This window comes from Malaclemys terrapin, chromosome 7, assembly GCF_027887155.1.
Source record: "Malaclemys terrapin pileata isolate rMalTer1 chromosome 7, rMalTer1.hap1, whole genome shotgun sequence".
NCBI lineage: Eukaryota > Metazoa > Chordata > Testudines > Emydidae > Malaclemys > Malaclemys terrapin.
Genome location: NC_071511.1, coordinates 119,402,605 through 119,426,657, shown reverse-complemented (window position 1 = coordinate 119,426,657; position 24,053 = coordinate 119,402,605). Strand labels below are relative to the sequence as shown.

Here is a 24,053-nt window from a genome sequence, read left to right as displayed (position 1 = left end):
GGGAGGAGGCAGTCGGGGGCTGCTGGTGGGGAGGTGGCAGGGGAGCTGGCTGCCAGTGGGTGCTAAGCACCTGCTAATTTTTCTCTCTGAGTGCCCCAGCCCTGGAGCACCCATGGCGTCGGCGTCTATGGCTGGTGTAATTCCCAGCTCGAGAAGACGTACCCATGCTAGCATTGAACAAGCCAGCCTGCTAAAAGTAGAGTGTAGCTGCACTAATGCAAATGAGTATGTGCTCGTCAGGTTAGTGCAGGTGTATCTCCTCAAACTGAAATTTACGCCTCCAGATTGAAATGCAGATACACCCTGAGAGACCAGTGTCCAATACCAAATCAGACACATTCCACTGACATGCCTTAAAGATTTGGCCATCTAGTTATAGGCTCTGAACAGTGGCTAGTTAAGCTTTAATCTTCAGGGCTTGTTTCTGTAAAATTGTTTTATTTCTCAAATGTCTATAGGTTTAGTTGTGGTCTTTATAGAACTCCTAACACCTGTTCAGCACTTTCCCCTCCTTTTTTGGGAAGCGCCTAATTAGTAGAGGGTTTCCCTTGGAGCTGTGAACCTTCATTCAGTTCCCTAACTGGAGAATTCTCTGCAGGATTCTCCAGATGGGGGATAGAGGATAATCTTCTCAGAGCTCCGGAAGAAATGTGATGCCAAATTACAGAAAATAGATCCTTTTTATTAAGCTCTTGGCTCATTTACTCCTATTTTAAGATGACCTTATATTAAAGGGACATGTTAGATTAAAATTTGTATATTTTAAAATAAAATGACCTGGGCTGTTAATAGCATGGTAGATCATAAACACTGATGAAAAGACACTAATATGTAAGGCCGTGAAAAAAACACCCCCGTGAGCAACATAAGTTTTGCAGGCATAAGTGGTAGTTTGCACAGCGCTATGTCAGCAGGAGAGCTTCTCCCACTGACCTAGTTATTGCCGCTCATTGGAGATGGTTTAATTATATCGACGTGAGATTTCTAAGGCTACACGAGAGATCTTGCAGCAGCGCCGCTGCATCAGTACAGCTGTGCCTCTGTAAGGTCTCTAGTGTACCCATCACCTAACTATGTCTATTCACATTGTCATAATACACACAGACAGTGAAAATAGATTAGTCGATTTCCGTTTTGTTTCGAGTCACTTTAATTTTCCAGCTATGAGCTATTGTTTGAATAGCAGTGGTGTGCTTGTTGGTATACAGGTATAAAGACAAGAACACACATTTTCAGATGTTTTTAGTGATGTAAGTATGAGGCTAAGTACCTTTTTAGGGTACAGATGCTCTGCTGTGAGTTTTGTGAGGTTGCTGGTATCTCCAGTTGTGAGAGGTACTGGAGGTGAGTTCGGGAACCATATTTGAATCCCACAGACACTGCCTCAACCCTGTAGTGCTCGCAAGCATGGTAGAGGAAGCATTCCTCTACACCTGTCCCTGTATTTACATCCCACCTCCACATACCCAAATGCTGGGCAAATTTTCCGCTCTGGCAGCAAGTGGGATAGATGTTGCTAGTGACCCTTTGGATGACATGTCCAATGTTGCTTTACAGAGCAACTTCCATCTGAAGATCTCAAAATATTTTAGGTACATGAATTAAGCCTTGTTATAGCTCTGTGTGGTAGGTTGTATCAATATTCCCATTTGACAGATGGGCAAACTGAGGTACAGAGAGGTTAAGTGACTCAACTGTGATCACACATGGAGTCAGTGGCAAAGCCAGGAATTGAACCCAGGACTCCTGACTCCCAGTCCTCTGCTCTCACCATTGTCTCGATTCTGGATTTTGGATGTTTTTAAATATCTGATGTAAATTTACAGTAATGCATCCTGGAACAGCAGGTAAATATAGACCTAGCATGGGAAGTGTGCCTCACAGCAAGAGAGAGTGGAGAGTTATGGCTGAATATTTTAATATATACAAATGGTTGACTCTATGCTGAGTTGTACTCTTGGAAATGTTTATGGCTTGCAGCAGTTGGATTACTGTGCTGTGAGGTTGAAGGGAGCTAATCCAAATTTTTGTTTGTCTTCCAGGTCTACACACAACGAACTAGAGAAGAACCGGTAAGTAGCGAATGAGCTGAATTCTAAGAAATACAAAGCCTAGTCAATGTAACATGCTTTAACATTACACATGCAGGTGTGATTTCATCAGCTCAGACAGCTGGGGATTTCCACCTTGCACCAGGTAGGTTCAAAGTCCAGGCAAAGACTCTAAAAGATTTGAAAAAGAAGCCTTCTCCCCCCGGCAGCAAAAAAAAAAAAAAAAGGCAAGAAGTGACCCAGTTTTGCAACTAATCTGTATGCACAGTAAATACTGTTCCTCTTCTCCTGACACTGAAATCTGATTGGGTTATTGTCCCTACATGAGGTTGCTAAGGTATCTGGTTTCTCGGGCACTGGTTAATACATGTTACCATGAACTGAAGGGCAGTGCTTTGCTTCCCCCCCCACCCCCCCCCATTTTCTTGGCAGGACTGTAATACTCTCTACAGCATAAAGAAAATGCCATTGTTTAGAGGATCTGAAGTCTGGCTAACAATGCTCCTGTGGAGTGTCGCTCTCGTAACCTGTTTTAGGACAGAGCCTGTTTATCCTTGAGTCGGAGTTTTAGCAAGCCCTGCAGTTTTGTTACTTGGCTAGCTCTGCTATATGACTCAACCCTTTTGTAACAGGAGTTAAAGTAAGATAAATACCATTGAGACGATGGGAGTTAGTTCACACGCAGATCAGATTATAGCATTGCAGTCAGGATGCTATAGTTAAGGTTGTGTTGGGGTTTCCATTATAAATTAATCTTGTTTTTTTTGTCAGTTGGAGCAGAAAGAGTCTTCTAGGCTAGCTGCTCCTGTCTTGTGGAAAAACCCACATGGTAGGTTACATTGAGTGTACAGACAAGTGCTCATTGCTGCATCTTCCCGTCAGTTCATGGGGGTGAGGTATGGTTAATCTAGGAAACTCCAGCCCAAGTTTGTGTCACGACCAGACCTACAAAGATGACTTCCCCCCACCTTCTTGGGTCCCTTGTAGGGCCGCCTCACAGTACATACTGTTCTTGTTTTCTTCCCCTCTGTTCATCTACAGAATTAATGTTCTTTGTTCTGTAAATCACAGGCTGGTTTCCTGTGGTTTTACTCAAACCTTCCTTATTGCCTACTATTCCACCTTTGTAGGGCATAATCTTTATTGCCCCTGTTCTGCTATGTCCATAGTTACACTCCGTATTCCCCATCTCCCCTAGGATGAAAGCTACCACCATAATAAAATCAGTCTTTTCTGAAAACACGCTAATAGTGTTTCAACTATTTCCCTAGTCAGTGCAGATCAGGGCTCAGCATGTTAGAAACTGCAAGCCCCATGGCTTTCTTCTTTTAGAGAAAGAACCATTGGAGAATGGCCTTGTGGCCTAGTGCACATAAGCAAACTCTGAGGAAGCCCTCCTCCTATATGTAGCTACCACCAGGCTTTGTACCTCTCTTGTCTGTGGTGCTTTGTACGTCTCCTGTCTGTGGTATTTTCAGTTCCTGTGAGAACCTTCTGAACTCATGAGAGCCTGTTCACCTAGAAGTTGACACTGAGCTAGCAATGGGCCACTTTTTAATATTGTCGTAATCTGCGGTGGAAGATGCAGTGATGGGGAAGTTAAAGGACACATGGATTGAGAATACCTATTTTAAATAGCAATGGCATGTAAATTGTCACAAGGAATGAAAACTGATGCATGTTTATTTAGGGGCTCCTGGTTTCTCATTCAGGTAGCATTTTTAGTTGATGACATACATATAACTGGGTATCCTTTAGATAGCTACAGATATAGAAAAACCAATTAGCAGCTGTCATTGCATCCCCATATACATTTACCCCCTCCCTTCCTCCATCCCTCCTTCCCAGCGCTTCCCCTTTAGGACTTTCTGGGAGGGAGGGAGCCCCCCCCCGCCCGCAGGAATAGGACAATGAGTTTCATGCTGGAAATATATATTTCTGGGCTCCAAAGCAATGTTTTCTGAGAGAAGAGGCTCACTTCCAGTGTATATTTTCCTCACATTCTATTTGCTGTGTCTAAGTTTGTCATGTCACTACCTCCAGACTTAGCTATGGCAAAGGTAAGAGCCCTGGTACTAATAGCTTTGTTGCTGACAGTTGCTATTTTTTTCTGTTACTACAGATTATTCCTTTTGAATCTCAATGTTCTCTCCATTATTGATACACACTATAATTTTCAAAATTGTCCACTACTAGGTCCCTGACTCAGGTTCTCTCTCCTAACAGCAGTCTGTCTAGCATGTGGTTACATTTTACTTTAACCCATTCAGCAATTAAACAGTTGTTTTCAAGTGCAGGCAGGAGTACTGGCTGAAAAAAGAAAACATTTACTAATCCTTGCATTTAAATACACTGTTTTTCACTAGCTCAATTTTTGCAGGGCTGAGGAAATTAGACTATATCTGGATTATAGTCTTGTTCCTCTTTGATGTCTGAAAGCATTTGAATGTTGAAAGCATAATGAAAATATTTGAGCTAGGAACGTACGTTACTTTATTCTGGAAGGGTGAAGGGTCCAAAAATACCACGAGATTTGATAAGGAGACTGTGGATTTGGTACCCAAATAAATAACTCTGATACTCAAGTGACCTTTACCTTCCTAATGTTCTTTGATTTGGTTTCTTACGTAAAGTTATTGCGCTGAAGTTTATATCAGGGTGGTGTTATTTTGTTTATTTACAAAAGATTAAAGTTAATTTGTAGTTACCTGTCTTTAATACTCATGTTGGAAATATTTGGGTTCGTGTGTTTCTATTTAATGAGTGAGTATTTTTGTTTCCCTTTGAGATGAGTCATATCTTGCATATAAAGTGGAAACTAGTTACTGTTTCTTATCTGCAGCAAGGTTCAGCCAATAGAAGAGTACATCTTACCCTCAGATTATTCAGTGGTAAGGTTTAAAAGCTGTAGAGCAGGGGTCTCAAACGCGCGGCCTGCGGAGCTCTTCCCTGCAGTCCGCCAAGCTCCCCGCGCGCCCCCCGCCCCCCAGTTAATTCCTGTCACCGGCAAACTCCCCTCACCCCCACCCCGAGTTATTTTATGTGGCAGCTAAGCTCCCCGGGTGCTGCTCCCCACTGTTTGGGGCCGGGTCTCTCCCATGGCCCCGCCTGCCGCCCCCACACACCTCCCCCGAGTGTCCCCCAGCCTCTCTTGCTGCCCCCTCACCGCCCGGAGCCTGCAGCTCATGCTGACTCCACTAGGGTTACCGTATTTTGAGCCTCCAAAAAGAGGATACTCCACGGGGCCCCGCCCCCAGCCCCGCCCACGCCCCAACTCCACCCCTTCCCCTGCTTCCCGCGAACATTTGATTCACGGGAAGCCTGAAGCAGGCAACAGGTAAGCTGGGGTGGGGTGAAGGGGAGGAGGCGCGGCCCAGTCTGGCCCCCCCCAACCGAGCGGCTCCCTCCGGCCCCGGCGTCTCCAGCCTGGCTTGGCTCAGGCCCTGGGGTGCCAGCCCCTGGCTGAGCACTGCCGGCCCAGCCCCCGGCCCGGCCCCCGGCCCCGGCCCAGCACCGCCGGCCCCGGCCCGGCCCCGCGTGTCCCTATTTTCCCGGACATGTTCGGCTTTTTGGGATTTCCCCCCAGACGGGGATTTGAGGCCCAAAAAGCCGGACATATCCGGGAAAATCCGGACGTATGGTAACCCTAGACTCCACTCCGCTCTGCCAGCGTATGAATGTTTAGTATATCTAGCACGTAAATACCTCGCAACACCAGCTACAAAAGTGCCATGCAAACACCTGTTCTCACTTTCTGGTGACGTTGTAAATAAGAAGAACGCAGCATTATCTCCTGTAAATGTAAACAAACTTGTCTTCTTGTTCAGCCAATTGCTAAGACTGTGTGGACTAGTATGCTCTAAAGTTTTACATTGTTTTGTTTTTGAGTGCAGTTATGTAACAAAAAAAAATCTACATTTGTAAGTTATACTTTCACAATAAAGAGATTGCACTACAGTACAGTAACTACTCACTTACCGTCCTCCCGCTTAACGTTGTTTTGAAGTTACGTCGCTGCTCCATTAGGGAACATACTCATTTAAAGTTGTGCAATGCTCCCTTATAACGTCTTACAAGGGAGCATTGCAGAAGTTCCTCTTCTCCGCCTCCTCCCCCTCCCTTCCTCCATTCCTCCTTCCCAGCGCTTCCCCCTTAGGACTTTCTGGGAGGGAGGGAGCCCCCCCCCGCCCGCAGGCAGGGCCACCCGGAACGCAGGGGCTTTAGGGGCTGCAGGTCCCTGGGCTAAGGGGCCCCCGAGGTCCTGGCCTGCAGCTCAAAAGTCCCTTTCGGAATGCAGCCCTGCGAGCACAGGCCAGAGGACCCAGGAGAAGCAGGGGCAGCCATGCAGCCAGCGGCCGGAGAGAAGTGGTGCTTTCCCCTTCAAAGCCGGCCGGAGAGAAGCAGTGCTTTGAAGGGGAAAGCGCCACTTCTCTCTGGCTGCTGGCTGCGTGACTGCCCCTGCTCCTCCTGAGTCCTCCAGCCCATGCTGGCAGGGCCGCATTCTGAAAGGGGCTTTAGAGCTGCAGGCCAGGGCCTCAGGGCCCTCTTAGCCCTGCAGCCCCTAAAGCGCCTGTGTTCCAGGTGGCCCTGCCTGTGGGGGCGGAGGGGGACAGCTCCCAGAATCGCAGCTCCCAGAATCGTGGCCATGGGGGCGGTGCCGCGCTGCGTAGAGCCACCTGCACACCCCCTGCACCAAACAGGAGCTGCCCCAGGTAAGTGCTCTGCACCTCCTGCCTGTCCCAGCCCTGAGCCTCCTCCCGCACCCCCACCCTGAGTACCTCCTGCACCCTAACTCCCTCCCAGACCCCACACCCCCACCCTGAGTACCTCCTGCACCCTAACTCCCTCCCAGACCCCGCACCCCACCCTGAGCACCCTCCCACACCCTAACTCCCAGACCCTGCACCTCCAGCCCTGAGCCTCAGGGTAAGCCAGGGGCACCTCCCCACCACAGTATTGTACAGTTTCTAATGCCATTTGTCTGCCCCTCCCCCCCCCCCCCCCCCCCCCCAAATTTCCTTGGAACCGCATTTACATTAAATCTTATGGGGAAATTGGATTCATTTAACGTGGTTTCACTTAAAGTTGCATTTTTCAGGAACATAACTACAACATTAAGTGAGGAGTTACTGTACTTGCATGAGGTGAATTGAAATACTATTTCTTATTTTTACAGTGCAAATATTTCTAATAAAAAATAATATAAAGTGAGCAACTGTACTGTTGTAATAAACATCAATATATTTGAAAATGTAGAAAAACATCCAAAAATATTTAATAAATTTCAATTAGTATTCTATTGTTTAACAGTGCGATTAATCGCGATTAAACTGCAATTAATCAACAACCCTAATTATATGTTTTGTTTAGCTTTTACCTTTAGAATATTGCTTTCAACTTGGCACTAATACATATATTTATTTGAAGTGTGGAGTTCACTTTAGGAAAATGCGTTCTTAATTGGAGTTCAAGAAATGAATAATACATAATCAAATCCTAAATTCCAAATGCATGAGGCCTTGAGTCAGGAAATACTATCGAACATGCACAATCCCAAGCATTTCGATTTCAGCGGGACACAAGTATATGTTTAAGTGCTTTTTTGATTGGAGTTGTTTTCCTGAATTAGAGCCAAAGTAAAGAGCTCAGGAATTGGCCCCCAGACTGTCAAATAGTGAAGAGTGTTTAAAATAATTAGTCCACTTCCAAAAGGCTGTGCAATGGAAGTGTGAAGAGATTCCCAGTGAAAGCATGTTGATGTCAAAAGAAGCATCCCCTTTAAAAAATAAGAACGCATAGGTGGTTGTTTTAGAAGCGCATTTTAGTTCCTTTTTCCCCCCTAAAATTCTGTCCTCTGAGGAAATATTGGTCATTTGCAGAATAGAAAACTCTTGAAAAGCTGACTGTTGAGCTTTGAAGTTTATTAGGATCCAGTTGTGAAAGTACATCCTCTGTTTCTCAGACTTAAATATAAAAAATAAACTAGATTTGCTTAGTAGTAAGTCTAATGTTATAAAGACAGCAGGTGTGACTGATATTCTCTAGAGTTATTGGAAGGATGTGGTTGCTGTGGTATAAACGAACGATTCATGGCCGTGAGATGACTTCCTTGCTTTTTTGTAAAGTGGCAATTTTGGTAAACCAACATGGTGTTGTTATTATCTGTTGGAACATTTATGTCCTCATCTGCATATTGTTTGTACCGTTAGCTAACCATTGTAAAGCATGTTGGATAAAAGTTCTATATAAAGAAAACCTTAATAATAAACATTTTTTGGTTCTACAAATAAAAGCACACATTTCATATTTTTATATTAGTAGTCTTACCTTTCTAATGCAATGGATGTTCCCTCTCTCCCTGCCATGACAGCCCCCGAGCTGGGGCTCAGAAGGAGGGGGGTCTCTCCCCGGCAGCTGCAGCCCTTGAGCTGCGGACAGTCATCTCTTTCTCTGACTGCTGCAGCCCTACATGTCCCAAATTCCCCCCACCCTCTCTTCTCACCCCACTGTCCCCTCCCATCTACTCTCTATTCCCCCCAAGACCACCACCTCACCTTACATATGTGTCTTCTCCTGGGTCCAGGCACTTAATTAGTGGAGCCAGCTCCTCTAATTAGGTGGGTGGCCCTTCATTCTCTCACACCTTAGAGGGAACTATCCGCGGACCACTTGAATGGAGCTTGAGAACCTCTGGCATAGAGTAAAGTTTACTGGTTTTTATGAAGTAGCAGATTTAGTTTTAAGGATAAACTTAAATTTGTGAACTTTATATTTTCACACTTACTTGACTGGCCTTTGTGTTTTCAGTGGTGAACTTTGCATCGTAGGGGTGAACCATGGATACGTGAGTGTCTGAGTCCACTATAAAGCATTTGGAAGAGGAAAATTGCTAAGTACTGTAACAAAAAGCATTGTATGTAGTAAGTAGTGCTTAGAGGTGACCCGGCAAGGAAGAGCATATGTTCTTTTCTGATTTATGAAAAACATGCAAAAGCTTTTTTTTTTTTTTTTTTAAATACAAATTTTAAATACAAATTTTTTTAAAAACAAATTTTCTCCTATCCGAGGGCTAGCCGTGTTAGTCTGGATCTGTAAAAAGCGACAGAATCCTGTAGCACCTTATGGACCAATAGAAGTATTGGAGCATAAGCTTTCGTGGGTGAATACCCACTTCATCATGCATCTGACAAAGTAGGTATTCACCCACGAAAGCTTATGCTCCAATACTTCTATTAGTCTATAAGGTGCCACAGGACTGTCGCTTTTTACAAATTTTCTCATGTTTCTCTTGGAAGACTCTAGGGGTGGCCAGGTACAGGTAGGGTTGTCAAGTGATTAAAAAAATTAATCGCGATTAATCGCACTGTTAAACAATAATAGAATATCATTTATTTAAATATTTTTGAATGTTTTCTACATTTTCAAATATATTCATTTCAAAGTGTACAGTGCTCACTTTATATTTATTTTTCATTACAAGTATTTGCACTGTAAAAAAACAGAAATAGTATTTTTCAATTCACCTAATACAAGAACTGTAGTGCAATCTCTTTATCATGAAAGTTTGAACTTAAAAATGTAGAATTATGTACCCAAAAAAAATGCATTCAAAAATAAACCATGTCAAATTTTAGAGCCTGCAAGTCTACTCAGTCCTACTTCTTGTTCAGCCAATCGCTCAGACAAACAAGTTTGTTTACATTTGCAGGAGATAACACTGCCCAGTTCTTGTTTACAATGTCACCCGACAGTGAGAACAGGCGTTCTCATGACATTGTTGTAGCCAGAATCGCAAGATATTTATGTGCCAGATGCACTAAAGATTCATATGTCCTTTCATGCTCCACCATTCCAGATGACATGCATCCATGCTGATGACAGATTCTGCTTGATAAGACCGGCGCATGTTCATTTTCAGTATCTGAGTCAGATGCCACCAGCACAAGGTTGACTTTCCTTTTTGGTGATCTGGGTTCTGTAGGTTCCGCATTGGAGTGTTGCTCTTTTAAGACTTCTGAAAGCATGCTCCACACCTCCTCCCTCTTAGATTTTGGACGGCACTTCAGATTCTTAAACCTTGTGTCGAGTGCTGTAGCTGTCTTTAGAAATCTCACATTGGTACTTTCTTTGCATTTTGTGAAATCTGCTGTGAAAGTGTTCTTAAAATGAACAACATGTGCTGGGTCATTGTACAAGACTGCTATAACATGAAATATATGGCAGAATGCAGGTAGAACAGAGCAGGGGATATACCATTCTCCCCCAAGTAGTTCAGTCACAAATGTAATTAAAGCATTTTTTTTTTAACGAGCGTTGGCATGGAAGCATGTCCTCTGGAATGATGGCTGAAATATGAAGGGGCATATGAATGTTTAGTATATTTGACACGTAAATATCTTGCACTGCTGGCTACAAAAGTGCCATGCAAATGCCTGTTCTCACTTTCAGGTGACATTGTAAATAAGAAGCAGGCAGCATTATCTCCTGAAAATGTAAACAAACTTGTTTGTCTTAGTGATTGGCTGAACAAGAAGTAGGACTGAGTGGACTTGTAAACGCTGAAGTTTTACATTGTTTTGTTTTGGAGTGCAGTTATGTAACAAAAAAAGAAATCTATATTTGTAAGTTTCACTAAGGTACTTGTATGTGGTACCTTACCACATACAAGGGGGGAGGGATAGCTCAGTGGTTTGAGCATTGGCCTGCTAAACCCAGGGTTGTGAGTTCAATCCTTGAGGGGGCCACCTAGGGATCTGGGGCAAAATCAGTACTTGGTTCTGCTAGTGAAGGCAGGGGGCTGGACTCAATGACCTTTCAAGGTCCTTTCCAGCTCTAGGAGATGGGATATCTCCATTAATTTATTTTTTATTTATTTTTATTTTATGGTGAATTGAAAAATACTATTTCTTTTATTTATCATTTTTACAGTGCAAATATTTGTAATAAAAAATAATATACACTTTGATTTCAATTACAACACAATATAAGATATATGAAAATGTAGAAAAACATGCAAAATTTAATAAATATCAGTTGGTATTTTACTGTTTAACAGTGCAATTAAAACTGATTAATCGTGATTAATTTTTTTAATCACAATTAATTTTTTTGAGTTAATCGTTTGAGTTAACTGTGATTAATCAACAGCCCTAAGTACAACGAATACCCAGAGAGTGAAACTGAGAAAGTGAATGGGGAAGGAATTGTTAACCATACTTTATTTTTGCTACCCGCTATTTAACTCAAACATCTGACAAACGAGGAAGAAAATACATTTTGGTGAAACATTCAGTAACCCCATCCCTTTAAATTGAGGCCTTCTGCAAGCTTCTGCACCAGTTCTCTGGTCCTCCAAAGAGACTTCCATTAAAAATGGGGAAGGTGAGATTTGATGTCACTGCTGCTTTAAAAGTTAAACGTAAGCGAAAACATGTGCGCGCGCTCTCTCTCTTTCTCTCTCTCTCTCTCTCTTTCTCTCTCTGAGGAATGGTGCTGAGGGGAACCTTTCAGGAGTTTATTATACATCAAGGACAAGGAGTAAACAAGGCTATTGGGTAGGAGATTCCTGATTTTGTCTCCTCTTTCCTGAGCTCCTGCACAGCTGGTTCCATCTCCTTACTAAATAATGCACAGAACTTGGGAGCTAGAGATGTAACCTAGAACACCTTCCTATGGTTACAGTTCTCTCAAATCCTAGATGGAATCTTTGTGATTAGTCTTCCAAAACAGTAACTGTAGAGACCTGGCTTAGATTGCTTCAGGTCACCATCCAGAGATACCAAGCCCAGAGTAACAAGTCAAGGCAAATGTGTAGAAAGAAAAGTTACCACCACTTTCTTAACACACCTATGAGGAATTGGTGTATAAAATATATTCATTCCTCTTTTGTGTCCCAAAAGTGAGCCCACACATTTGGAGGAAACCTGAAATTCTAATGTAGGAACCTCGTATGGATTGACTTCTTGCATTCAAAGTGCTCTAGATATAATTTCTGCTGCAGTCAATAGAAGTATGAAATGGTGGCTTGATGTTTGTTCATTGTTTTAAGGGGCCCAGGAGAGGCCTGGGAGCTATGTAGAGAAAAGTGGAAGACATAGTTATCTGTACCTAGATGGTATCTAACCTGGAATGCACCACAGCCAGCTCTGGATCAAGAATCTTGAATCTCTGCCGAAAATGGATTCTTCAAGTTTCCATTTCAGCATGTTGCCAAGACTTTATTTTAGGATGACTCTTGTCTTTGTTACATTTATGGATGGGCCTAAAAATGAAGACCAGGTCCAAATTCATCGATGGTAAACCCTCACAGAACTTGGTAGCATTAGACTAGGGAAGTATTTGGCCCTAGATACACAGATGAACAATCTACTTTCCAAGTTTCAGAGTAGCAGCCGTGTTAGTCTGTATCCGCAAAAAGAACAGGAGTACTTGTGGCACCTTAGAGACTAACAAATTTATTAGAGCATAAGCTTTCGTGGGCTACAGCCCACTTCTTCGGATGCATATAGAGTGGAATAAATATTGAGGAGATATATCTACACACATACAGAGAGCATGAACAGGTGGGAGTTGTCTTACCAACTCTTGAGAGGCCAATTAAGTAAGAGGAGAAAAAAAAAAACCTTTTGAAGTGATAATCAAGCTAGCCCAGTACTAGGGTTACCATACGTCCTCTTTTTCCCGGACATGTCCGGCTTTTCGGCAGTCAAACCCCCGTCCGGGGGGAATTGCCAAAAAGCGGAACATGTCCGGGAAAATGGCCGCTCTGTTTAAGAGCCCGGCTGCCTGAACGCTACCGGCTTCGGGCAGCCCCGTGCCTGGAGACCCTGCGCCACTGGAGCCCGGGAGGGGAAGTGCCCGGCTGGGGGCACAGGGTCTGGAGGCACGGGGCTGCCCGAAGCCGGTAGCGCTCTGGCAGCCCGGCTCTTAAATAGAGCCGCGGGGACTGGAGCCTCCAGCCACCGGGGCTGTGTGTAACTGACACAGTGTCAGTTACACAGAGCCCCAGCCGCTGGAGGCTCTGTTTAAGAGCCGGGCTGCCCGAGCGCTACCGGCTTCGGGCAGCCCCGTGCCTGGAGACCCTGCGCCCCCAGCCGGGCACTTCCCCTCCCGGGCTCCGGCGGCGCAGGGTCTCCAGGCACGGGGCTGCCCGAAGCCGGTAGCTCTCGGGCAGCCCGGCTCTGTGTAACTGACACTGTGTCAGTTACACACATCCCCGGCGGCTGGAGGCTCCAGTCCCTGCGTCTCTATTTAAGAGCCGGGCTGCCCCAGCGCTACCGGCTTCGGGCAGCCCCGTGCCTCCAGACCCTGCGCCGCTGGAGCCCGGGAGGGGAAGTGCCCGGCTGGGGGCGCAGGGTCTGGAGGCACGGGGCTGCCCGAAGCCGGTAGCGCTTGGGCAGCCCAGCTCTTAAACAGAGCGGGGGCGGCTGGAGCCTCCAGCCCCCGGGGCTCTGTGTAACTGACCCAGTGTCAGTTACACAGAGCCAAAGAGGAGAAAAGCCTCCAGCCCCCGGGGCTCTGTGTAACTGACACTATGTCAGTTACACAGAGCCCCAGCCGCTGGAGGCTCTGTTTAAGAACCGGGCTGCCCGAGAGCTACCAGCTTCGGGCAGCCCCCTTGCCTCCGGACCCTGCGCCCCCAGCCGGGCACTTCCCCTCCCGGGCTCCGGCGGCGCAGGGTCCGGAGGCACGGGGGCTGCCCAAAGCCGGTAGCGCTGGGGCAGCCCGGCTCTTAAACAGAGCCTAAGAGGAGCAGAGCCTCCAGCTGCGGGGGCTCTGCTCCTCTTCGGCTCTGTGTAACTTATACAGTGTAAGTTACGCAGAGCCGCCGGAGCCCCGGAGGGGAAGTGCCCGGCCGGGGGCACAGGGTCCGGAGGCATGGGGGCTGCCCAAAGCCCGAGCGCTACCGGCGTCACGGTTTGCTGGGCAGCCTCCAGACCCTGCGCCCCCGGCTGGGCGCTTCCCCTCCCGGGCGCTTCCCCTCCCGGGCACCAGCTGCGCTGGGGAAGCGCCGGCTGGGGGCGCAGGGTCTGGGGGCTGCCTGGGAAACCGTGATGCTGGTAGCACTGGGGCAGCCCTTTCCCCCTGGCTGGGAGTGGGAGGGAGGAGGGGGCGGAGTTAGGGTGGGGGAAGGGGCGGAGTTGGGGCGGGGCTGGGGTGGGGAAATGGGCGGGGCCATGGCCCGTGGAGGGTCCTCTTTTTTATTTATGAGATATGGTAACCCTACCCAGTACAGACAGTTGATAAGAAGTGTGAGAATACTTACCAGTGGAGATAGAGTCAATGTTTGTAATGGCTCAGCCATTTCCAGTCCTTATTCCATCCTGAGTTGATTGTATCTAGTTTGCATATCAATTCCAGCTCAGCAGTCTCTCGTTGGAGTCTCTTTTTGAAGTTTTTCTGTTGTAAGATAGCCACCCGCAGGTCTGTCATTGAATGGCCAGACAGGTTAAAGTGTTCTCCCTCTGGTTTTTGAGTATTATGATTCCTGATGTCAGATTTGTGTCCATTAATTCTTTTGTGTAGAGACTGTCCGGTTTGGCCAATGTACATGGCAGAGGGGCATTGCTGGCACATGATGGCATATATCACATTGGTAGATGTGCAGGTGAACGAGCCCCTGATGGTATGACTGATGTGATTAGGTCCTATGATGATGTCACTTGAATAGATATGTGGACAGAGTTGGCATCGGGCTTTGTTACAAGGATAGGTTCCTGGGTCAGTGTTTTTGTTCAGTGATGTGTGGTTGCTGGTGAGTATTTGCTTTAGGTTGGGGGGTTGTCTGTAAGCGAGGACAGGTCTGTCTCCCAAGATCTGTGAGAGTAAAGGATCATCTTTCAGGATAGGTTGTAGATCTCTGATGATGTGCTGGAGAGGTTTTAGTTGGGGGCTGAAGGTGACAGCTAGTGGTGTTCTGTTATTTTCTTTGTTGGGCCTGTCTTGTAGGAGGTGACTTCTGGGTACTCGTCTGGCTCTGTCAATCTGTTTTTTCACTTCAGCAGGTGGGTATTGTAGTTTTAAGAATGCTTGATAGAGATCTTGTAGATGCTTGTCTCTATCTGAGGGATTGGAGCAAATGCGGTTATATCTTAGAGCTTGGCTGTAGACAATGGATCGTGTGGTGTGTCCTGGATGGAAGCTGGAGGCATGTAGGTAAGTGTAGCGGTCAGTAGGTTTCCGGTATAGGGTGATATTTATGTGACCATCGCTTATTAGCACAGTAGTGTCCAGGAAATGGACCGCTTGTGTGGATTGATCTAGGCTGAGGTTGATGGTGGGATGGAAATTATTGAAATCATGGTGGAATTCCTCAAGGGCTTCTTTTCCATGGGTCCAGATGATGAAGATGTCATCAATGTAGCGCAGGTGGAGTAGGAGTGTTAGGGGACGAGAGCTGAGGAAGCGTTGTTCTAAGTCAGCCATAAAAACATTGGCATACTGTGGGGCCATGCGGGTACCCATAGCAGTGCCGCTGACTTGAAGGTATATATTGTCCCCAAATTTGAAATAGTTGTGGGTGAGGACAAAGTCACAAAGTTCAGCCACCAGGTTAGCTGTGACATTATCGGGGATACTGTTCCTGATAGCTTGTAGTCCATCTTTGTGTGGAATATTGGTGTAGAGGGCTTCTACGTCCATAGTGGCCAGGATGGTGTTTTTTGGAAGATCACCGATGGATTGTAGTTTCCTCAGGAAGTCAGTGGTGTCTAGAAGATAGCTGGGAGTGCTGGTAGCGTAGGGTCTGAGGAGAGAGTCCACATAACCAGACAAGCCTGATGTTAGGGTGCCAATGCCTGAGATGATGGGGCGTCCAGGATTTCCAGGTTTATGGATCTTGGGTAGCAAATAGAATACCCCTGGTCGGGGTTCTAGGCATGTGTCTGTACAGATTTGTTCCTGTGCTTTGTCAGGGAGTTTTTTTAGCAGATGGTGTAGTTTCTTTAGGTAATCCTCAGTGGGATCAGAAGATAATGGCCTGTAGAATGTGGTGTTAGAGTGCTGTCTAGCAGCCTCTTGGTCATATTCCAATTTATTCATGATGACGACAGCACCTCCTTTGTCAGCCTTTTTGATTATGATGGCAGGATTGTTTTTGAGGCTGTAGATGGCGTTGTGTTCAGCATGGCTGAGGTTATGTGGCAAGTGATGTTGCTTTTCCACAATTTCAGCCTTTGCACATTGACGGAAGCAATCTATGTAGAAATCCAGTCTGTTGTTTCGACTGTCCGGAGGAGTCCACGCAGAATCCTTTTTTTTTGTAGTGCTGATAGGGGGGGATTCTGTGGGTTAGTATGCTGTTCAGAGGTATGTTGGAAATATTCTTTGAGTCGGAGACGTCGAAAGTAGGATTCTAGGTCACCGCAGAACTGTATCATGTTCGTGGGTCTGGAGGGACAAAAGGAGAGGCCCTGAGATAGGACAGACTCTTCTGCTGGGCTAAGAGTATAGCTGGAAAGATTAACAATATTGCTGGGTGGGTTAAGGGAACTACTGTTGTGGTTCCTTGTGGCATGTAGCAGTTTAGATAGTTTAGTGTCCTTTTTCCTTTGTAGAGAGGCAAAGTTTGTCTTGTAAATGTAGTTTTGCAAGCACCCAAAGGCAGGCTTCTCCTCTGGCTCTCCCAAATCCATCTCCAGAGGCTTCACAGGCTTTTTCCTCTATATAGCTTGAAGTGGTGTTTGTTGAAGTGTTGAGAGTCAGAGATTCTGATGCAATGACTTGCATTGTTCAAGTGAATAACATACTCATGGGTCCATAAGCCACACTAGCTAAAAACCATACGGGGAACCTCAGAGAAGATGAAGTAATGAACATAATTTCTGAAATGGGCTACCAGTTAACTACAACTTTAAGGGCTTTGTATGCTCTGACAGGAGTTAGGATTGCCTGCGTCTGTTTATAATAAGAGTAGCACAGAACAAAAATGCCAAGGGGAATTGTAATATCCCTAATGCAGCTACCCCACATGTATGTGATAACAAGGGAATTTAATTTAGAATAGAAAATGTAGGCAAGAAAGTGTTCTCTCCTTTTGTTTTATTCTATCTGAAGTGCTTATATGGCTTCCATCTCCATAGTATCTGAGCACCTAACAATCTTTCAACTGATCTTCACCACACCCCTGTGAGATAGGCAGTGCTATTATCCCCATTGTACACTTGGAGAACGGGAGCACAGAGACACTTAGGCTATGTCTATACTTAAAATGCTACAGCTGCAGCGCTGCAGCTGTGGGTTCTTTGTCGCTGTAGTATCTCGGCTCTCCATGAGCTGAGGGGTGAAAACATAATCCACCTCCCTAAGAAGTGGTACCTAGGTCGGGGAACAATTCTTCTGTTGACCTAGCGCTGTCCACATGGGGACTTAGATCAGCTTAATTATATCTCTCGGGTGTGGATTTCTCACATCTGTGAGTGATGTAGCTGGGTTGATCTAATTTTCCAGTGTAGACCAGCCCCTGAGTGACTAAGTCGAGCTTGCACAGGAAGTCTGTGGTGGAGCAGAGGTTGAGCTCTCATGTCTCAGGCTAGCACGCTTACCATAACTGAACCCTTTCCTTTTCTCTTTGTTACATACCTCTCTCCACCACCCCCATCCTCCCTCTTTAAAACATTCTCCTTTCCTCATTATTTTCCTTCTCGTTCTCTTCCTGTACGAGGAGAGACTACAAAGATTAGGGTTAGCTTAGAAAAGAGATGGCTAAGAGGGTGGAAGGGGATATGAGGGAGACGTGTATTCACTTTTTCCAAACCATTTATGATGTATACAAGTGTTGTTAACCCATTCTCACAATACAAACACCAGGGTCACCCAGTGAAATTAATAGGCAGCAGGTTTAATACAAACAAGAGGAAGTAGTTTTTCCACACACTCAGTTAACCTGTGGAACTCATTGCCATGGGATGTTGTGATGGTCCAAAGGATAACTGGATTCAGAAGAGAACTAGATAAGTTCATGGAGAATCAGTCCATCGATGGCTATTAGCCAAGATAGTAAGGGATGCAGCCCATTTCTTGGGGTGACCCTAAACCCCAGCTGTGAGGGGAAACAGGGTGGATCACTCCAACTGCCCTGTTCTGCACACTCTGCCTGAAGCTCTGTTACTGCCCACTGTCAGAGACAGGATAGTGGGCTAGATGGACCACTAATCTGACCCAGTATGACAGTTCTTATGTTCCTTCTGCGTTTCTGTCTGTCCCCTGAGTCCCCTTTCCTCCTTCACTATCAGAGGCCATAGGGCTACAATTGACCCAAAGATTCTCCCACCCTCGTGCTTCCTGAGCAGTCCTCCATGCTATGTGCCTGTTTTAGCTGTTCTTGGCCATGAGTGGACACCATTTCTTTTCCTGGCTGAGAGCAAGTATGAAGCCTCTGGGTCTAGATGCTAGAGCTGAGCTGGTCTTCTTATTAGCGGGCCAAAGAGTTGGGTGGCTTATGCATCCCGTGAGCTGTGGTATCTAAGCAAACTCTCCCTGTAACTGAGATTCTTGGAATAGTGTGTGGGAGGGGAGTAACCTCCCCTTAACATTATTTTAGTCTAGTTGAGGTTGTTTGGCTGTGAATAGCTCTGTCCTTCCCTGATCTTTGTCTCTCCATATCGCCACCTGCAACTCTTTCTTGCACAAAAGCGGTTTGCACAGCTGTGGGCAAACAGACCCTGCGGGTTGACTCCCAAACAGCACATGTGACGACAGTAAAACAATTAAATGGGCAATGTGCAGCTAGGGGTCAGGAATTCTCCTCCCATCCCTTAGTGCCGGGGAGACTGCCTGCAGCATTAGCAAGGGCGACTATCTGATAACACAGGCCATACCTATACCAATGCCACATCCCCACCTGGCGTTCAGCAGAGTGTCATAGGGAAGCCTGTTGGCTCTGTTACTGCCTGTCTGAGATTTTATTTGTCCAGAAACATGTATTATCACTTACACGGTGCTCTTTATCTTCAAAGCACTTAATAAATCCTCATGATGCCCCTGGGAGGTTGGTATTGTCCCCTTTTTACAGAAGGGAAGCTAAGGCACGGATGGTGTGAGAGTTGCCCAAGCCTATGGACGGTGTTAGTGTCAGAGCCTGGATAAAATTCGGGAAATCCTGGATCCCAATGTTGTGTGTAGACCCATGTGTCTCTTCCAGTGTGTGTTGAGTTTAAAATATTTGTGGCAGCCTTTCAAGTGTGGCCTTGTAGTTTACACTGCTTGAAGTTCACTAAGATTGTAAGTAAGATTGTTCTTCACCTGTTAATTATTATCTTTGAGAGAAAATATATAAAACAGCATGCATTATTTTAAAAAAATGCTCTTGCAGGCATCAGATGAGTTTGCTGTTACTCTGCCCAGGAATCTAGGGGTATGTCTACACTACGGGATTAATCCGAATTTATATAATTCGAATTTTGGAAACCGATTGTATAAAGTCGAACGTATGCGGCCACATAAGCACATTAATTCGGCGGTGTGCGTCCATGTACCGGGGCTAGTGTCGATTTCCGGAGCGTTGCACTGTGGGTAATTATCCCATAGCTATCCCATAGTTCCCACAGTCTCCCCTGCCCATTGGAATTCTGAGTTGAGATCCCAGTGCCTGATGAGGCAAAAAACATTGTCGCAGGTGATTCTGGGTACAGCCTCACCCCTCCCTCCATGAAAGCAACAGCAGACAACCATTTCGTGCCTTTTTTCCTCGGTGAAAACTGCACACTCCATACCACGGCAAGCATGGAGCCGGCTCAGCTCAAGACAACAGTCATGAACATTGTAAACACCTTGCACGTTCTCGTGCAGTTTATGCTGCGCCAGGACCAGAAAAACGAGGCGAGGAGGAGGCGGCGACGGCAGCGCAGCGACAAGCGTGATGAGGACGTGGACACGGACACAGAATTCTCTCAAACCGCGGGCCCCGGTGCTTTGGAGATCATGTTGTTAATGGGGCAGGTTCTATCCGTGGAACGCCGATTCTGGGCCCAGGAAACAAGCACAGACTGGTGGGACCGCATAGTGTTGCAGGTGTGGGACGATTCGCAGTGGCTGCAAAACTTTTGCATGCGTAAGGGCACTTTCATGGAACTTTGTGACTTGCTGTCCCCTGCCCTGAAGTGCCAGAATGCCAAGATGAGAGCAGCCCTCACAGTTGAGAAGCGAGTGGCGATAGCCCTGTGGAAGCTTGCAACACCAGACAGCTACTGGTCAGTTGGGAATCAATTTGGAGTGGGCAAATCTACTGTGGGGGCTGCTGTGATGCAAGTAGCCAAAGCAATCACTGAGGTGCTGCTACGAAAGGTGGTGACTCTGGGAAATGTGCAGGTCATAGTGGATGGCTTTGCTGCAGTGGGATTCCCTAACTGTGGTGGGGTGATAGATGGAACCCATATCCCTATCTTGGCACCGGAGCACCAGGGTACCCAGTACATAAACTGCAAGGGTTACTTTTCAATGGTGCTGCAAGCACTTGTGGATCACAAGGGACGTTTCACCGACATCAACATGGGCCGGCCGGGAAGGGTTTATGACGTTTATGACGCTCGCTCCCTTCAGGAACACTAATCTGTTTAAATGGCTGCAGCAAGGGACTTACTTCCCGGACCAGAAAATAACAGTTGGGGATGTTGAAATGCCTATAGTTATTCTTGGGGACCCAGCCTACCCCTTAATGCCATGGCTCATGAAGCCATACACAGGCAGCCTGGACAGGAGTCAGGAGCTGTTCTACTACAGGCTGAGCAAGTGCAGAATGGTGGTAGAATGTGCATTTGGCTGTTTAAAAGGTCGCTGGCGATCGTTACTGACTCGCTCAGACCTCAGCCAAACCAATATCCCCATTGTTATTTCTGCTTGCTGTGTGCTCCACAATCTCTGTGAAAGTAAGGGGGAGACCTTTATGGCGGGGTGGGAGGCTGAGGCAAATTGCCTGGCTGCTGATTACGCGCAGCCAGACACCAGGGCGATTAGAAGAGCACACCAGGAAGCGCTGTGCATAAGAGAAGCTTTGAAAACCAGTTTCATGACTGGCCAGGCTACAGTGTGAAATTTCTGTTTGTTTCTCCTTCATGAAAACCTGCCCCCTTTATTGACTCATTCTCTGTAAGGAACCCAGCCTCCCCCTTCCCCCAGCTTGCTTTCAAAGGAAATAAAGTCACTATTGTTTAAAAATCATTTATTCTTTCTTTATTAATTGATTATAAAAAGAGGGGGAGAACCCGGGGTGGGGTTTGGGAGGAGGATCGGCGGGAAGGAAAAGGCCACTAAAAAACGGTTAAAAAAATGACAGCCTTTTGCTTGGGCTGTCCACTGGGGTGGAATGGGAGGGTGTACGGAGCCTCTCCCCCTCCCCCCCCGCGTTCTTACACGTCTGGGTGAGGAGGCTATGGAACATGGGGAGGGGTATTATACAGGGGCTGTAGCGGCACTCTGTTATCCTGCTGCCGTTCCTGAAGCTCCACCAGACGCTGGAGCATGTCTGTTTGCTCACGCAGCGGCCCCAGCGTTGCATCCTGCCTCCTCTGATCTTCCTGCCACCATCTCTCATCTCGAGCGTCTCTCCTCTCCTCACGTTCACTGTCTTCTTTCCTATACTTTGAAACCATGTCCTTCCACTCATTCAGATGAGCTCTTTCACTGCGGGTGGATTCCATGATTTCTGCGAACATCTCGTCTTGCGTCTTCTTTTTCCGACGCCTTATCTGAGAGAGCCTTCGGGACGGACGAGGGAGGCTTGAAAAATTTGCAGCTGCTGGAGGGAGGGGAAAAAGGAGAGAATTTTTTTAAAAGATACATTTTGTAGAACAATGCTTATACTCTTTCACGGTGACCAACACTATTCACATTACGTAGCACATGTGGTTTCAGTACAAGGTCGCATTTTGCCTCTTTAATATTGAGTGCCTGTAGCTTTTCTGCTAGAGATCACAGACACAGGTCCGGGCAACAGAATTCGGCTTGCATGCGGCCATGGTAAGCCATTGTCTTTCAGCTTCTGCGCCCTCCTTTCCCACATACCAAGCAAAGCCTGTTGAGTGCTGCGGTTTTCCTGTTAACCTTCAGCAGCAGAAAACAAACTAAACCCCTCCCGCCCATCCAATTCTCTGGATGATCGCTTTATCCCTCCCCCCACCACGTGGCTGGTATCAGGGAAGATCCCTGCTAGCCGAACGTGAAAAGCTCTGGGCCAATTCCCCCCCCCCACCTGTCCGCGCTTGGCTAACTGCAGGGAAGGATTTCTTTTCAACCAGAGGCAAACAGCCCAGTAGGAACGGCCACCTCTGTCCCCTTAATTAAATTCCCGTATTTCAACCAGGTTACCATGAGCTATATCACTCTCCTGAGGATTACACAGCGAGATAAAGAACGGATGTTGCTTGAATGCCAGCAAACACCGGGACCATACGCTCCCAGGCTTTGTCATGCAATGATACCAGATTACTTGCTGCAAGCATGGCATGGTCAAGTGTCCTACCATGGACGGCACTGCCCAGAAACCTTGTGGCAAGGCTTTTGTAGTACTTCCAGGAGAGCTTCATGGAGATGTCCCTGGAGGATTTCCGCTCCATCCCCAGACACGTTAACAGACTTTTCCAGTAGCTGTACTGGCCGTGAATGCATCCCAAGTCCTCAGGACAAAGTAATCGTTAAACGCTTGCTTTTAAACAAGTTTTATATTTTAAAAGGTAAACTCACCTGAGGTCCCTTCCATGGGGTCATGGTCTTGGATACTGGGTTGGGAGAGTACTTCAGTCAGGCTGAGAAAAAGATCCTGGCTGTTGGGGAGAACGGAGTGCTGGGTGCTCTCCGCAAGCTCGTCCTCCTCCTCTTCCCCGTCCGCAAAATCCTCAGGTGTAGCTGATGAGATTATCCCCGCCTCGGAATCCACGGTCAGAGGTGGGGTAGTGGTGGCGGTTCCCCATAGAACTGCATGCAGCTCAGCATAGAAGCGGCATGTCCACAGCTCTGACCCGGAGCGACCATTTGCCTCCTTTGTTTTTTGATAGGCTTTTGTCTGAGCTCCTTGATTTTCACGCGGCACTGATCTGAGTCCCTATTGTGGCCTCTCTCCATCACGCCCTTAGAGATTTTTTTCAAAAGTTTTGGCATTTCGTCTTTTCAAACAAAGTTTTGCTAGCACTGAATCCTCTCCCCATATAGCAATCAGATCCAGTACCTCCCGTACGGTCCGTGCTGGTGCACTTTTTCGATTATCGGCCTGCATGGTTACCTGTGCTGATGAGCTTTCTGTGGTCACCTGTGCTCTCCATGCTGGGCAAACAGGAAATAAAATTCAAATGTTCGCGGGGCTTTTCCTGTCTACCTGGCCAGTGCATCCGAGTTCAGATTGCTGTCCAGAGCGGTCACAATGGTGCACTGTGGGATAGCTCCCGGAGGCCAATACCATCGAATTGCGGCCACACTAACCCTAATTCGAAATGATAATATTGATTTTGGCGCTACTCCGCTCGTCGGGGTGGAGTACAGAAATCGATTTTAAGAGCCCTTTATTTCGAAATAAATGGCTTCGTTGTGTGGATGGGTGCAGGGTTAATCTGATTTAACGCTGCTAAATCCGAATTAAAGTGATAGTGTAGACCAGGCCTAGGTTGAGGACCTAGCTTCTTGAGAGGGGGACTGTGGTGAATGGGGAAAGTTGCAAGACTAGCTTTAGCATACATGCTTTTCCAGAAGTGGGGGGTTTATACCAACTCATAACTGACTGTGTGTAATGCAACCCTGTGGCAGGACACTTGGATTGATAAATCAATAGAAGTAAAGTTAGATCGCAAACACACTAAAAGCACCAATGGAAACAGGACAGCAGCTTGAAATACAGTGTTGCTTTCCTAGAAATAGCTGCTGTGAATTTTATCTTTGGGTTAACACACGTTCCGCTTCTTCTGATAAATGCATTTTCTTATAAGTTGCTGTGTTACTTAATATAATTGTAAGTAATAAACATTTGCACTGAATCTAGATATTAATATAAAGTCAAGTAGAACCTACTGTCTGTGTGTT

At 46.5% G+C, this 24,053-nt stretch overlaps 1 protein-coding gene across 2 annotated transcripts in view; it reads left to right on the top strand.

Annotated features, from left to right (window-relative positions):
- The window catches only part of MXI1 (MAX interactor 1, dimerization protein), a 90,551-nt gene that overhangs the window by 39,452 nt on the left and 27,046 nt on the right, over positions 1–24,053 (top strand). For both annotated transcript variants that reach the window (XM_054035117.1, XM_054035118.1), the window contains exon 3: positions 2,043–2,072. In XM_054035117.1, the coding sequence (XP_053891092.1) occupies positions 2,043–2,072 (30 nt within the window). The remainder of the gene's footprint in view (positions 1–2,042; positions 2,073–24,053) is intronic.